At 44.9% G+C, this 15,611-nt stretch overlaps 2 protein-coding genes across 10 annotated transcripts; both read left to right on the forward strand.

Moving 5' to 3' along the window:
- Positions 1-872: 872 nt before the first annotated feature.
- LOC109643993 (uncharacterized) lies at positions 873-3,693 on the forward strand. 5 transcript variants are annotated; one of them, XM_020109264.2, is made up of 5 exons: positions 873-1,009; positions 1,296-1,573; positions 2,545-2,811; positions 2,886-3,038; positions 3,132-3,693. In XM_020109264.2, the coding sequence occupies exons 2-5, from the start codon at positions 1,309-1,311 to the stop codon at positions 3,290-3,292; spliced, it is 846 nt and encodes a 281-aa protein (XP_019964823.2). In that variant the 5' UTR covers positions 873-1,009; positions 1,296-1,308; the 3' UTR covers positions 3,293-3,693. The 5 variants fall into 5 exon arrangements, with proteins under 5 accessions (XP_019964823.2, XP_019964820.2, XP_019964824.2 ...); XM_020109261.2 differs by having other exon boundaries at positions 2,545-2,807; positions 2,858-3,038; XM_020109265.2 differs by having other exon boundaries at positions 3,137-3,506.
- Positions 3,190-14,778, forward strand: gart (phosphoribosylglycinamide formyltransferase). 5 transcript variants are annotated; one of them, XM_069521310.1, is made up of 23 exons: positions 4,724-4,866; positions 5,041-5,135; positions 6,640-6,789; positions 7,285-7,380; positions 7,771-7,945; positions 8,360-8,471; positions 9,025-9,093; positions 9,175-9,300; positions 9,417-9,504; positions 9,606-9,691; positions 9,771-9,939; positions 10,206-10,443; positions 10,741-10,835; positions 10,952-11,061; positions 11,488-11,686; positions 11,807-12,058; positions 12,138-12,290; positions 12,425-12,628; positions 12,736-12,894; positions 13,552-13,682; positions 13,773-13,914; positions 13,996-14,111; positions 14,196-14,778. In XM_069521310.1, the coding sequence occupies exons 3-23, from the start codon at positions 6,645-6,647 to the stop codon at positions 14,391-14,393; spliced, it is 3,063 nt and encodes a 1,020-aa protein (XP_069377411.1). In that variant the 5' UTR covers positions 4,724-4,866; positions 5,041-5,135; positions 6,640-6,644; the 3' UTR covers positions 14,394-14,778. The 5 variants fall into 5 exon arrangements, with proteins under 5 accessions (XP_069377415.1, XP_069377411.1, XP_069377413.1 ...); XM_069521312.1 differs by having other exon boundaries at positions 10,206-10,437; XM_069521313.1 differs by having other exon boundaries at positions 4,771-4,838; positions 10,206-10,437.
- Positions 14,779-15,611: the final 833 nt, after the last annotated feature.

The following is a 15,611-nucleotide window of genomic DNA, read 5'->3' on the forward strand; positions in this document are numbered from 1 at the left end:
TTATTTGCCAGTTTGTGGGAGTTATTTATGAAATGTCATTAAAAAAAAGACATTTTGTAACTATTACTCCAGTCACGTGGTGCTGGTCTGGTTTTTTTTAATAAGGAGGGGAGAGTTTGCTTCATATTAAAAGCACAAAGTTGTCACAATATCTAAAAGCCTATAAATATACATTATAATTAACTTATTTTAAGGTACAATGCATCTGTTGCTATTGATAAAATGTCTTTTAAAGGTACTTTTTGTCTATGCTTGTCTGTTTCTAAGGTCAAATGGCACTTGTACTTGTTTGTGCTCTAATATACACAGTCGTTTATTTTGTATTGAGTTTCTTCCCTGAGCTTTGTGCTTCTGATGTATCTGCAATACCCCCGCCACCCTCCCTCCGCTGAGACACTTTAGGTGCATTTTGTTTTGTGCCGTTCACACAAGCTCGACGGATCACACGTTGCTTGAAAGCGCTAAGTCTCCTGATTCTATCTGTGCAGAGCGTTTAAGGATCCGTATCGCTGCGGCAGCTGTTGATACAGAATTGGCTGAGGCTCTTGGATATGGCTCAAAAGAGTTTTTCCTTGACATTTTATATTTGAACACAAACATTTTTATACACATTTACTTATTCTGTCTGTTGGCTAGAAAATAAGGTTGAGCAAAATAACTGAATGCAGCCATTCAGTTATTTTGTATTTGTTGCACGTGTGTTTGCCTTAATAACGTGGATGAATCTGTGTACATGACCTGTAGAATACATACGCTGAATAGCACACATCACAAATATACATTATACTGCGACTTACCTGGAGAATTTAACTATGCATGTTGTGGTTTTGTCATCTCCAGTTGTGTGGTGCGTTTCTCTCTTGTCGTGGCTGGAGGCGGTCAGCAGGGGGCGCTGATTGTCCCTGCGCCTCCTTGTCCTACCCGGCGCAAACAAAGCCCTGAAGAAAGGACCACGTGTGGTGTGCGCATGCGCAGTTTGTCATTGTTGCAGCCGGGTTCTTCTGTCATGGTGAGAAAACACAGACACACAGTTTATTATTGTTGTTATGACACATGGAGGTGAAGGAGGATGTGTATTCAGTTTGGTACAATCAAGAGATGAAGTTGCATAGTGAGAAATATTATCAATGACTTTTACAATAATCTAAAGTGGGTTAAGACACATTTATACATTTTATAGTAAATCTATACTTTATCTCACTTTGGCTTAATTTTGCACGTAGATTAATGCAACACATGTTCACAGATGCTCAGGAAACGGAGTTGTAATCGCATCTACAACCCTGATTTTGCAGGTGAGCCTCTCAGATGGAGTCAGAGTGTGAGCAGCTTTGTGGAGCTCCTGATGAGGAAGAGGAGGGTGGCAGAGCCATGCTGTGGTCCCTCCAGGAGGCTCTGGAGAGGCAGACCCTGCAGATAGGAGCGTCAGCCTGCGGGGCCACGGCCGTGGTGGACGTCCTGAAGGCCCTCGGCGTGGACGTGGCCCCCGAGGAGGCCGATCGCTGTGTGCAAACTCGCCTGAGGAGGAACGAGTCACCGCTGCCTGACTATCTGCTGTCCCGGAGCGAAGCCGGTAAATTTCTCAGATGATACACTGGTGCCAAAACTGCAGCTGAGGGCGTTACTTACCACCGATCATGTCCTCACCTGTGTGAGGTTAAACCTGCATAAACACGTTTCAGCAGAGTGAGTGCTGCAGTTAATCATGAAAGAGCATATCCTATGTTCTGGCTCAATTTTTTTAAATTTACTATAAAACTGCTGTTTTCTCAGAACCTCAAACTTAATGTGACTTATTTTGTTGCGTGTGAGTAGATGATTTCTCAATAACCCACATGTCCTCATCTGAAATTACAATTATATGAATATTCTTTGATATAAATCTGAAATTCGAGCAAAGCTTTTTATTTAGATAATAGTAAATGTGCATAAATCACCCTTAAGCAGTTTGGTCCTGATGCAGTCAACTATCAAACAGCTTAATTCTGCAGGTAAAGTATTTATAATGTTGCTTTTATTCCAGTTTTTTAAATATGTCACACTACACTGGAAGATATTAAGCGAGAAACACTTTTAACTCCCAACAGATTCTCCCATGACACATCAGGTAATAAATTATGAATATATGAAGGATGACTCTGTACCGGTGCATATTTTAACTGTAATATTTAAAGGTTCACAGATACCGGTTGTGACCTTAATTCGCAGCACAGAATGAGGCTGCGTCACAACTTGAACCCACGATCGCTGCTTCCTTCCTGCCGGTGTGACAGCCGGTGGCACTGCCAAGCAGCTGTTTCCAAAACGACCCTCTTCAATTTGACAATGAGTTTCTTTCCCCTCGGAGGAGAAGCCGTAATTATAATTTTCAGCTCTGCTCCCCACTTTTTACGCTTGACATTTTGGGTTTTTGACTCTAGCCCTCGTCCTACACATGAGGGTCTGAGTTGAAAACAAACATGTATATTCATCTATCATAAAAAGTGTGATCCTGTGTTTCTCTAATGACCATACAGGTCAAATAAGGACTATATTTCCTTTCAGGTGCGACTCACGCTCAGCTTATCGCAGGAGCAGAGGAGGCCAGTAAAGGCGCAGTGATGGGTCGCTTCTTCCACCTTCACCCTCGCCGGCGGGTGAAGCTAATCCCTTGGCTCGCCCGCTGGATTCGAAAGAGCGCTGTTCCCGTGGCGACCATGAACATGCAGCTGGCTGTGCCCGAGGGAGAGGAGGTGCCCGACGCCTGGCACCACCAGCTCATATTTGGGGTCGCACCTAATGCTGTTTTCATGACAAATCCTTTAGATGTAGGTGAGTAACGGGAAGGGATGGACTCCTGTGTTGTCATCCATCCCAGTGTTATCATTTTGTCAAATTTCTTCTAGTAAGCGAGGCTGAGGTGCACCAACGACTCTGCAGCGAATCAGTGCTGCTGATTCGCCGAGAAGACGTCCTGCAGCGATTAGTGCCTGATTCCTGTATGCAGGGTTTCTCAGAGAGCCAGTCTGACCCGCGATGGAAAGTCCTGGATGTTGAGGGTGAATCCCTTTTTTGACGATTTCAGTTTGACTAATGTTTTTTATCTCGTAAAAACATTCCCCTCATTTGTCTCCCTCTTTTCTTCCGATTAGGTCAGGTGGGTCAGATGGTCCAAGAAGAGGAACAGGAGCGACCCCTGTTAACGCACATCACGATCCCTGCAGCGTACGGTTCAGGCGTCACGCTCTTCGCCCTGCGACAGTCAGAAGTCGGACAAGAACTCCTCAACGCGCCTGAACTCCCTCTGTTTTGACTGCAGCGGCACACGTGGACTCAAGACTTAAAACGTAACAAGTTTTTTATTGCGATATGAGAAATAAAACTGATACTGTGACATTTTGTTTCGCAGAAACCCACGAGTAAGTAATTTCACTGTCATCCATGTACATTTTCATCACTGATGCCTGTTGTCTTTTCATAGTTTTCACTGTAGATTCCTCTCGAGATGGATAAAATCTTTTCTCTGATCTGTTTAGAAATCGCATCCGTCATTTTTTCTGTGTAATTCAGAGTTATTGCATTAATATCTAGTATCTGATTCACGTTGTTTATCTGCAGCTCGCTTTTGTCGCTTCTTATCTCGGCCAAGACACACTTCATAAAGATATTTATAATCTCAGTGGATTAAAAAACAGATGGTGAAAATAAAAGGATCATAACTTTGGGGTTTTTTCTAGACACATTTTAGAATCAGCTGCTTTTAGACAAAGGTTACAGGAATAAATAATCGGATTAGGATTATACACAGGGCGGAATGTTGTCAGTACAAGGGATAAATAAGCAGTAGTGGGAAATAAGATTTGCTTTGTATGTAAGTGCAGGTTTGAGTTAACTGCACTTGACTTGAGTGTTAACACTTTAGGCTCCAATTAAATAGTTTTTAGGGAAATATTGTATTATTTTACTCCACTGCAATAGATTTATCGCTATAGTTACATTTTTAGAATAAGATTAAAAACATTAGGAGCTTTTAAAATACAACTGACCAGCAAACATAACTTCCTACATATGAAGGAAAATAAAAACAATAAAATGTAGAAGTAAACCAAAAGATTACAAATCATAATAAATGATGCGTCACGATTTAAGTCAAGAAGTATTTTTACTAGAACCCAATCAATATGATGTCAGTACTTCTATTAGGGAGTCAAAATGTCTGATGCTGATATATATATTTGTTATATAAAACAAAATAGCAATGACCCTAACATGTGGTTATCAAACTATTTTAAAAAAATAAACGTAAGGGAGACTTGACAGTTTACTATTTTCGACATTTTACAGTTTAACAATAAACTTTACTATAAATGAAAAGAAAATACAAATATTACCACATATATAAAGTATGGCATTTTTATTCTGTAAAATAAGTTTTCATATCAACATCACATTGAGGGCTCACATTACATTACATTGTTGTTTATGTAAAATATCCGAATTTATATTTATGTATTTATAAATTATTTAGCAAACTTATATGGTGCTTTAAAAGTCTGTTTACCTTATGTAGTTTATTTACACGAGAAAACTAAGTGGGCTCAGTTATTGCCTGAAAATCTCGATTTCTATCAATAATTTGAAAGAGATGTGTAACATACATGTAAAAATAGGCAGAACAAGTTATTTACACGGACGTTAATTAGAGGAAAGTTAATTGATCACGTGTCCTTTGTTCAGGAAAACGAGGAAAGCTGCTTCGAAGGCCTCACCCGATTGACTCCAAATCCCATGATCCTCTCTTTCGGTGCATCCTGAGGAGGAGGAGGAAGAAGAATCTCACCCCCCCAAAAAAAACTTCGGTGAGTTTCCCTCCGCAGCAAAATAAAGGTGAGAAACAGGAAATCAACTTTGATCGACCACTTATCTTACACATTTAACGACACTTTGCGCTCGTTGCGTAACTTTGCGTTGCGATTCTAGAAGCGTTTGCGTTGCGCATCAGTGAGATACTGAATCCACGTGGTGTGTGTGTGGTGTGTGTGTTCGATGTGTGTGTTTCAGTCCTCAGGCTTCAAGCAGAGCTCACGCACTCCTGTCACCGTCGTCCTGAACCGGGCTCCGGCTATTCCCTGCTTCCACGTAGAGTTAACGCACAGGTGAGTGTTTCTTCCATCCCAGCTTCGTGCGCGAATGTATCTGCATGTTTCAGTCGTACACGTGTTTATTTCACTTGACTTTCTCGCAGTGAAGAAACATTGACTTGATTGAGAAATGATCTGGGATAATGACAGAGGCCGCATCAGACATTAGCCACAGCCGATCATGTTAAATTGCAAATATGTGTAAGCATGTGCAGCCATATTATCAAATATCAACCAAACTTTATTTATGTGGCACCTCAAACAAATTGACAAAACAAAAGTGCGTTGAATGCTTGTCTTGACATTTCTGCACAAGTCATTTTATCCATTCATTCATCCACATTTCAGTTTTATCCTCAGTGGAGGACATAGATTTACAGCATGGTGAGAGGTCATAAGCTTTATTAAGTCATTTAAAAGTCATTCATTATGATAAATGCTGCAAAACTTCATATAAACTTGCAGTTTTCTTTCAGGCATCATTCAGACTCATGTGCTCTCTGACACTTGAGTCACATGAGAGGAGTGATTTCAATCAAAAGCGGTGATTGGCCTAATTGTGGATCATGTGCGACCACTCTGCAACACTCAGCCTTTTGTGCTCTATCTTATCCCGGCTCGTCTTCCAGGGAGCTTTCAGAACGTGTGGCATTCAGAGCCTTTTAAAGTAAACGTCGCAATTGCACAACCGTCAGAGCTGAAGTCACTGGTTTCAGGTCAACGCGGATTGGGATGGTTTGAACTCTGACCCCGTTTGATTTACGGGGGTTTAAAACGTGCACAGGAGTCATTGCAGTTTCTTTATCACTGTCTGTATTTCAGAACAGCACACGAGCCTCAAATCCAGTGACGTTATTCAAGTTTTTCTCCAAGTGATGAGATTACATCGATTCCAAAAGCGTGTCGTGAGCAAGACTGTGAATTCAAATTGTGCGACGGTGCATATCATGTCGAACCATTTAATTTGTTACGTGAAATCCTCTCAAATATAATCAATTATTACACAACAAATATTTTAGCTGGTTGCAGAGAAAAGGCGTCTGCAAGTAATGAGTGAAATATGGTCTGCACGGAAAATGGGTTTTGGACGCTCAGAGGAAGAGACAGCAGAAGCAGCAAACTGCCGAGGCTCCGGCGAATGGTTTACTGTATCTCCTGATAATGGTTTTGTTTTTCTATGCAAATGAGCCTCTGTGTTCAGCCTTCAGTGCTCGGGCCCTGTCTGGTGACCACGCCATTTAATTGTTGACTTGTGTTTTTGTTCTAGTTGATTGCATCCTTGTTAGTGTGGCCTTTACAAGATAACATAAGACCCAAGGCCTCGGTAAAGGTCAGCGCTTCCTCGCAGCTCAGCAAACACCTTTTGTTATATGTCAGGCCTTTCATGCAATTAATTGGTGGCTTTGCGAACGCTTGGAGGCGGATAAGAAGCGCTGGCCGTCCTGGAGAAAATAACCACGAAGGCGTGCGCGGTTCCGCCTTAATACATCACGCTGGGATCTCTTCATTTTTCACCCAGGTGCCATGGCAGAGCGGGTGCTGGTGGTTGGCAGCGGAGGGCGGGAGCACACACTGGCCTGGAAGTTGGCCCAGTCGCCACAGATCCAGCAGGTCCTGGTGGCTCCGGGTAACGCAGGCACCGCCAACTGTGGGAAGATCAGCAACTCTGGTAAATCCAACCACTAATTAAGGCCTTTCAGTTCATATTCTTCCTTTGTACCTCCACGAAGGAGGTTGTGTTTTGGCTTTGGTCTGTTGCGTGGTTGTTGTTGTTTTGTTTGTCAGCAGGATTCCGCAAAACTCAACAGATTTCCAGGAAACTTTGTGCACGAAGAAAGAGCCCTTCAAATGTTTTTCCCATGGACTCTGGGAAATGTCTTTATCATTGTGATTAGCCTCGTGTTTTCTGTGTTTCTGGCCTCCCAGAAATCCTCGGAATCCCTTCGAATCCAAATAATAATCCAGATTTAAATGCATATTCGTAAGGGAACTGTTGTTTTAATTTAAAATTGTAAATATTGCAACGAATTCTAAGGTAATGGTTCTATTACATGACTGACATAGTATTTGTAGGATATTCCCAGCCCTGTATGTGAGACTGGTAGTTTTTCTTTTATGTAAATTCCCCACAAACTGTTGCTCCCTGTGATTTTCCTCCATGCAGAGGTATCTGTGAGCAACCACACCATCTTGGCTCAGTTCTGCAAGGATCATCATGTGGGGCTGGTGGTGGTCGGGCCTGAGGTACCGCTGGCTGCAGGTAAGTGAAGTCATTCGATTGTATCGTGTCTGTCTTGACACCTCAAGGCCATTAAGGCGTAAGACGGCAAACGGAAACGCTATCTTAAAGCCAAGCACCGTTTGAAAACGACCACTTAAAACCTGAAGAGCGGAAAGAATCGCCTACATCAACACAAACTTACATTTCTCGGCCTCTGAAGCACATAGAGACATAAAGTTAAAACATTTGCTCGCATAAACATTTGGCTTTCACTGTTAAACTTTGATTTAAAATTCTCTCCCGCTTCCTCGTCTTCAAATACGTCGCTTTCCGACTGAGGCAGTGGTCAGAGGCAGTTCAGGAACATTGCCTGAGTCTTAATACATAGACGCGTCACATCGGCTTTTGATGGGTTAACGTCTCTTTCAGGTATCGTCGATGACCTGACGGCAGCAGGAGTGCCGTGTTTTGGCCCCTCTGGAAAAGCAGCCCAGCTAGAGGCCAGCAAGAGCTTTTCCAAGGCGTTCATGGAGCGGCACGGCATCCCCACGGCCCGTTACGGCTCCTTCACCGACCCCCAGGAGGCCTGCAACTACATCCGCACGTCAGTACAGTAGACAAGTGTACTCGTGGCCACAGGCAGCTTGTAGAGTTCTGGTTTTCGGAGCCATTAAACACAGAAAATTGTAGAATGAAGTATTTTTTTGTCTGGGTTAATGATCTCCGAAGCGATGGTTGTTTTTCCACACTGACCTTGAAGAAGCAACAGCAGAGACAGTCGTAACTCTTCATCTCTTTGGTCACATCAACGATCTTGGGCAGAACAACAGCTGCCATGTCCTGACAGCCTTCATCCACACACATCCACAATCGTGTGCTCTGCAGATGCTAAACGGCCCACAGAAGATATTTTGGGTTTTATATCGGCAATCCAGCATCTGCTCCAGAAGCGTCTCCTGCGAGAAAAAAGATTCTTTCTACGCGTTACTGAGCTGCTCTCATTGTTTGCCGTCTCCAGTGCCGACTTTCCTGCTCTGGTGGTGAAGGCCAGTGGCCTGGCAGCCGGGAAGGGGGTCATCGTGGCCGGAGACCAGGAGGAGGCGTGTCGGGCTGTGATGGACATCATGAAGGTACCAGACTATCGGACGATATGTATTTACGATACAGTGTTCACGATTGGGTCAGTCGCATGTGGACCCAAACATTCATAGACAACTACAAAATAAAAGCAAAACTTTAGATTTGTTGCTGCAGTGTCTGATTGTGAGTGGGATTACAGAGCTTTTAGTTTGAAAGGTCGTGAATTTGGGTCTGAAGATTGTGTTGATAGCTCAACAGACTTCAGAAATAGCCGACGTGTAATGTATGAAAAAAAATAACAGCAGTTAAATAACTGATTTAAACATATAAACAAGCCACACACATAAAAAGTAAGCACTTATTTCAATTTCTGATCAAATGTGACTATTACATCTCGATTACAGTTTTCTAACTTTACTCTCTGCACACAAACGATAAAGTGTAGAAGTGTTTGAGGAGGATTCAGTAACGACGAGGGATATTTCCAAAACGGCTCCGGAGCGTTACCACAGGCCGACAGAACAACCCATTCCAAACAGACACTGCACTGGTTTTATTTAAACAATGGATCAAATCAGCATGTGAAAGTTGTCCCTCTGACAGGACAAAGCCTTTGGAGCTGCAGGGGACACGGTGGTGGTTGAGGAGCTTCTGGAAGGAGAGGAAGTGTCTGTGAGTCAAATGGTTTAAAGTGAAATTCTTATTCTTATTTTGATCTTAAGGGGAAATTGACGGGATGTGTCCCTCCTTTAGTGTCTCTGTTTCAGCGACGGCACCTCTGTGTCGCCGATGCCTCCAGCGCAGGATCACAAGCGGCTGCAGGATGGTGACCTGGGGCCAAACACTGGCGGCATGGGGGCTTACTGCCCCACCCCTCAGGTACCGTGCTGACATTTAACAGTGAGCGAGGTCGTACTCTGCCGCCAGATCTCTGTCCAACACTTAACCGGGCTCTGCAATGTTGATTAATTTACATTTCTCTGGCTCCTGTGCAGGTGAGTCCGGAGCTGCTGCAGCAGATCAGAGAGACGGTCCTTCAGAAGACGGTGGACAAGATGAAGGAGGAGGGATCTCCTTACGTGGGTGAGTGCTCTGTCCCCTCACGCGTGTTGTTGTCTTTGCAGCGGTGACTTTATAGTTTCGGATGAATGACACACAGTCTCCGTCTTGGATTTTCTCTCCAGGTGTGCTGTACGCGGGGCTGATGTTGACCAAGCAGGGCTTGAAGGTGCTCGAGTACAACTGTCGCTTTGGAGATCCTGAGTGTCAGGTACAATTCTTCAGTAAAACCACGTAGATGCACAAGAAACATAATATTTTACTCTTAACCCTATTTTTTTTTTGTGTAGGTGCTGATGCCCCTGCTGAAGAGCGACCTGTATGAAGTGATAATGAACACCATGAAAGGCACACTGGCTTCCAACACCCCCGTGTGGCACCACGACAGCTCGGCTGTCACGGTTGTCATGGCAAGCCCTGGTTACCCTGGCTCCTACAAGAAAGGAGTAGAGATCACAGGTTTGCATGACACTGCAGCGGCACCACACGAATGTGCCTGTGCGAGCTAAATGTCAGAGTGTAGTAAGATGGCATATATATATACCGCACCTCATCAGAAGGTCACAGTGTATTCTGGCGCCTCAAAAACTGATAAACCTATTATCTTTTTCTGTCCGTTTTTTCCATTCCATACATTAGAAAACTGATAATGTCATAGAATCATCAAAAATAAATAAAACACAACACTTGTTCAACGCACATCTTTAATTGCTCTCGTCCTTTAGGCCTCTCCCAGGTGGAGGACACGGGGCTGCAGGTTTTCCACGCCGGTACTTCCCTAAAGGATGGGTGTGTGGTGTCCAGCGGTGGGCGGGTCCTGACTGTGACGGCGGTCAGTTCCTCCTTGGAAGCAGCCTTGCGTTCCGCCAATCAGGGGGTGGCTGCCATTGGCTTCCCGGGTGCAGTTTACCGCCGCGACATCGGCCACCGTGCCATCGCTCACCTGAACCAATCCCGGTGTGTGTGAGTGTGGTGCACGCCAAAAATACACACTTCCAACTGAAACATTCTATTTTTTGTGTGTACTTATTTTTTTCTTCCCATCATCTCCACACTGTAAATCCCATAGAACTGCCTGAATAATAAACATCAGTGTACATGCACTCGTGTCCTAGTTTTCTTTTTTTAATCACCACACAAATGTGCTCCTCTCCACAATCCCAAATTCCCCTCTGATTTTTTTTTTTTAATCCTCTTCCCCGAGACCTAGTTGAGATTTAGAATTGAAGCCAGTGGGAATAAAAACTGTGTCTCTGACAGAGGTCTGACCTACAAGGAGAGCGGAGTGGACATCGCTGCCGGCAATAAGCTGGTGGAGCTGATCAAACCTCTGGCTAAAGCTACATCTCGCTCTGGTAACTTCAGTGTCATGTCAAAAAGAACCTTAACACAAACAGTAGATGTTCATGACACGTGTTGACATCAGATTGAATGGATGAGGGAGTAACTGTAACTTTGATTTTTCCATCAGGGTGCAACGCAGAACTGGGAGGCTTCGCTGGCGTCTTTGACCTGAAGGCTGCGGGATTTGTCGACCCGATCCTGGTGTCTGGGACGGACGGCGTGGGGACCAAGCTCAAGGTGGGATGGGAGTTTGTTGTTTCATTTCTCAATATGTGGCCCCCAGCTGTCGCCGCTAAGACCTGGAACAAATGAGAATCTAATGAAAGTGCAGAAAAGCTCCACTCGGTCCAAATTGGCATTGGTAATTTCCACATGGGTTATAATGAGTAAGCATTGAAAACAGGATCCAGATTTGGCTGCGTAGTAATGGAGCAGCGGGGGAGACGAGCTTATCTGCAGACAGGCTTAGACTCTGGCTTCTTAAAAAGAAAATACAGATTCATTTAAAGTGTGAAACATCCAGGATTATTTCATGGATGTTTGAAGCAGATTGAGCTCGTTGTTGGCGAGTCTGGAGATAAAAAGATTTTCCTTAATGGATTTGAATAGTCAAGGTGCCAAAAAAAAAGGGTGATTTTAAAAATGCATTGTTTTGTCCATCAGATCGCTCAGGCGTGCGGGCAGCATGGCGGCCTGGGTCAGGACCTGGTCGCCATGTGCGTGAACGATGTGCTCGCCCAGGGCGCCGAGCCGCTCTTCTTCCTCGACTACTTCTCCTGCGGCAGCCTGGACGTGGATGTGGCCGCCTCTGTGGTCGGCGGCATCGCCAAGGCCTGCGAGATGGCGGGCTGCGCTCTGCTGGGTGAGAGAAGTGACAGTGGAATGATTAGAAGAGGACTGATTGATCAATATTATTTATGTTTGTGATCAGAGTCATGTAAATGATGTCAGAGGTCTGTGTTCAAAAAATGTCCTTTTCCAGGAGGTGAGACGGCAGAGATGCCGGGCGTCTACGCTCCGGGTGAGTACGACCTGGCCGGGTTCTGCGTGGGAGCAGTGGAGCGGGGCGCCATGCTGCCCAGACTGGGAGACATCGCCGAGGGGGACCTGCTGATCGGAGTGGCGTCATCCGGAGTCCACAGCAACGGTTTCAGCCTGGTCCGCAAAGTCCTGGAGCGGGCCCGCCTCAGCTACAGCTCCCCCGCCCCATTTAGCGGCCCTGGACAGACTGTCGGTACGTGTGCTTTTTATTATCACCCCAAGTAAAAACGCTGATATCGCAACCCGCACTTGAACTATTGTGTTGCCTCCAGGTGAGGTTCTGCTCACACCGACAAAGATCTACAGCCGCCTGCTGCTGCCGATCCTCCGCAGCGGCGCCGTGAAAGCCTACGCTCACATCACAGGGGGTGGACTTCTGGAGAACATCCCTCGAGTGCTGCCCCAGGAGCTGGCGGTTGATTTAGGTACACGTCACCCTCTTCTGCATCATAAGCATAAAAAAGTGTTGATGTAAACAGTGTACAGAACTGCATTAGCAGAGGAAAACAGGAAGAATGTTTGTGCGATTATTTCCACGTTGTCTCTGTGCCTGATTCAGACGCGTCCCGATGGAACATCCCTCCAGTGTTCTCCTGGCTCCACAAGGAGGGCGGCCTGAGCGACGACGAGATGGCCCGCACCTTCAACTGCGGCCTGGGCGCTGTGCTGGTGGTCGCCCCGCCGGACGCTCAGAGAGTCCTGCGGCAGCTGCAAGCCGAGGAGGAGGCGTGGATCGTGGGCTCACTGGCTCACAAGCTGCCTGGTCAGCTACTGAAACAATGATAACTGAATATAGTTGCACAGTGAAGGAAGAATCGTAAAAAGCAGACGTTTGTGATAATTCAAGTTTTATTGTGTGTGTTGATGTAGGGGCAGAAGCTGTGGTTGTGCGTAACCTGAGCAACAGCTTGCTGAATGCAGGATCATCTGCCGCCGATCACTCGGGTGTCGGGCAAAATAACGGTTGCCACGGCAGCGACGGCACACCACGCAAAAGGACGAGAGTCGCTGTTCTCATCTCTGGCACAGGTGTGTTCTTTGTTCATCTGCAAATAAGAGTTGCAGCTGGACTCTGATAACGCTGAGTAAAAGGAATAATTTGATTTGTGGTTGACGGACGTAGACAAGTAAACATCTCTCCACATAAACCCTGAGACTAGATGGACTTAGTTCCCCCCTAATATTTTCTTTAAATCAAATCAAATTTTATTTGTATAGCCCAAATTCACAAAACACATTTTGCCTCAGAGGGCTTTACAATCTGTACAGGTAGTGACACCCCACTTGCCCACAAAAAACCCTTTTAACAGGGAAGAGAAGGTGGAAGAAACCTCAGGGAGAGCCACAGAGGAGGGATCCCTCTCCCAGGACGGACAGACGTGCAATGGATGTCACGTGTACAGAACAACGCAACAGGAACATATTGTACAGTTACAATGAAAAACAATGATTACAGTAGCAGTGGTGGTAATATGTAACAATGCTACAATAATAAATAAGTTAATATTAATGTCATGGAATTATGACTAATAGTAATAACAAGAGTGGATGTCAGGCAGTAGTGGGAACCATGATCCAATACAGGGAGCAGCCATGATCCATGAGAACCTGCTGGACAAGAGAGCAAAGAAACTCCAGGGAAGAAGTTTAGTTAGTACGATTTGTCATTGTTGCTCTGTGTCCCAGGCACCAACCTCCAGGCCCTGATCGAGCAGGCCAAGCGTCCGTCCAGCTCGGCAGAGATTGTGGTCGTCATCTCCAACAGACCGGGCGTGCAGGGCCTGAAGAGAGCGTCACTGGCTGGAATCCAGACACGAGTATAAAAAATATTTCTGAAAAGTATTAAAAACCAAGTTCAGTGATACGACTTGTTCCCTAATTGAATGATCGTGTGTGACCTTGAACAGGTGGTGGACCACAAGCTGTACGGGAGCCGGGCGGAGTTTGACGGCACCATTGATCGCGTCCTGGAGGAGTTCAAGGTGGAGATGGTGTGTCTCGCTGGATTCATGAGGATCCTCACAGGAACTTTTGTCAAGAAATGGAACGGTGAAGATGCCGTCGAGAAGACAAACGTTTTCTTACATTTAATTCTGGTTTCACGTTAAACAGCGTCTGTTTCCGTTGCAGGAAAACTGCTGAACATTCATCCGTCCCTGTTGCCGTCATTCAAGGGCGTGAATGCCCAGAAGCAGGCGCTACAGGCCGGGGTGCGGGTGACGGGCTGCACGGTTCACTTTGTGGCAGTAAGTATGAAAGAAAAGTAATATGGGACAAGTTGTTTTTGTGTGTGTGTGTTGGAAGACGTGAAACAGATGTTGTCTTGTCAGGAAGAGGTGGATGCAGGGGCCATCATCGCGCAGGAGGCGGTGCCCGTGACGAGCTGCGACACCGAGGAGAGTCTGTGCGACAGAATCAGGGAGGCCGAGCACCGCGCCTTCCCCGCCGCCATGGAGCTGGTAGCCAGCGGTGCCGTCACTCTCAGCGAGGACGGCCACAGCGTGTGGAAGACGATCCCGCAGAGTTAAAGACCAGACGTCACAATCAACTTTATACATTCCTGTCATTAAAACAATTAAACATTTGCTTCTGTTACGTAAAACTAACACTTTATTGGAAAAACAAGTCAGAAATAGAAAACAAGTTTACACAGTATTGTCTTTTGCTCTCTCTCTCTCTCTCTCTTGTCTCTTGCTTCCTATTGTCAAATCCAGTTGAGTTGATATTGGTAGATTAATGTAGAAATTCCATTTTAAAGAAGCATCTTACTTGAAATGACTAATACATTCCAATGTTAAATGTTACAGTTTGAATTGTGTCTGCACTGGAATGAGCTTGGTGTGACTTGTGCTGCTTGCGATGCTGTGGGTGACATGACCTCTTGTCCATCATTATTAAAATGTCTCTGTTGCAGTGTTGCATACAGTTTTCGTGTCAGCAGAAACCGGCGCACATGTCTCGGCTCGCTCCAGCGTCCACTGCGTAAATATTAGCACGTAGATGTTAGCGGAGGTTTCGCACAGCGTGGTTGTTTCACGATCGAGTCCGTTTTACACTCTGAACACCGCCAGTGTCCATGCAGTGTTTACAATCCACTTCCTCGTGCAAACTACGTCACTGTGTAAGTTGACATCTTCTTCTTGTAGTGTGTATTGGCGGTTGGCAAACCAGGAGTCGTTCCCTGCGCATTACCGCCACCTTGTGGACTGGAGTGTGGATCAGTTGATTTAAACATGAATGTCTCAACCACCTGAAAAGAAATAATCAACAACTGTTCGAATTCTAATGGTGTCGACAGAATTGCTGTCAGGTCATGTTTCATATATAATTTCATTTATAATCGTCTTGTTAGGTTTATTGCTAATAATAATAGAAACAAGACGAATTCTCAGACAGAGCAAAGAAATTAGAAATCTCTCATAAAATAATATTTTCAATTGCAAATGAAGCAGCATTTAAGCATTTAAGGGCAACTGTTGAGATTATATTACATTTTAGATCTATTAAGTCGCAGTATAATCTGTATAAAGTAGAAAATAAATTAAGCAGAGAGTGGTGTAGGGAATTAAAAATAAGATTAGTAAAGTATAAGAATAAGGTACATGTGATGTATTGTCAGTATTATTTGTAAGAGCTCCAACTGTGTAAGACACAAATTTGAGCAGCAGATGGCGCTGCACTAACTTCACTATTCACTACTTCGTTGTCAAAGACTTGTCTTGTTGCTGTCAAACCTAAAGTTGTAG

This window comes from Paralichthys olivaceus, chromosome 24, assembly GCF_024713975.1.
Source record: "Paralichthys olivaceus isolate ysfri-2021 chromosome 24, ASM2471397v2, whole genome shotgun sequence".
Lineage (NCBI taxonomy): Eukaryota > Metazoa > Chordata > Actinopteri > Pleuronectiformes > Paralichthyidae > Paralichthys > Paralichthys olivaceus.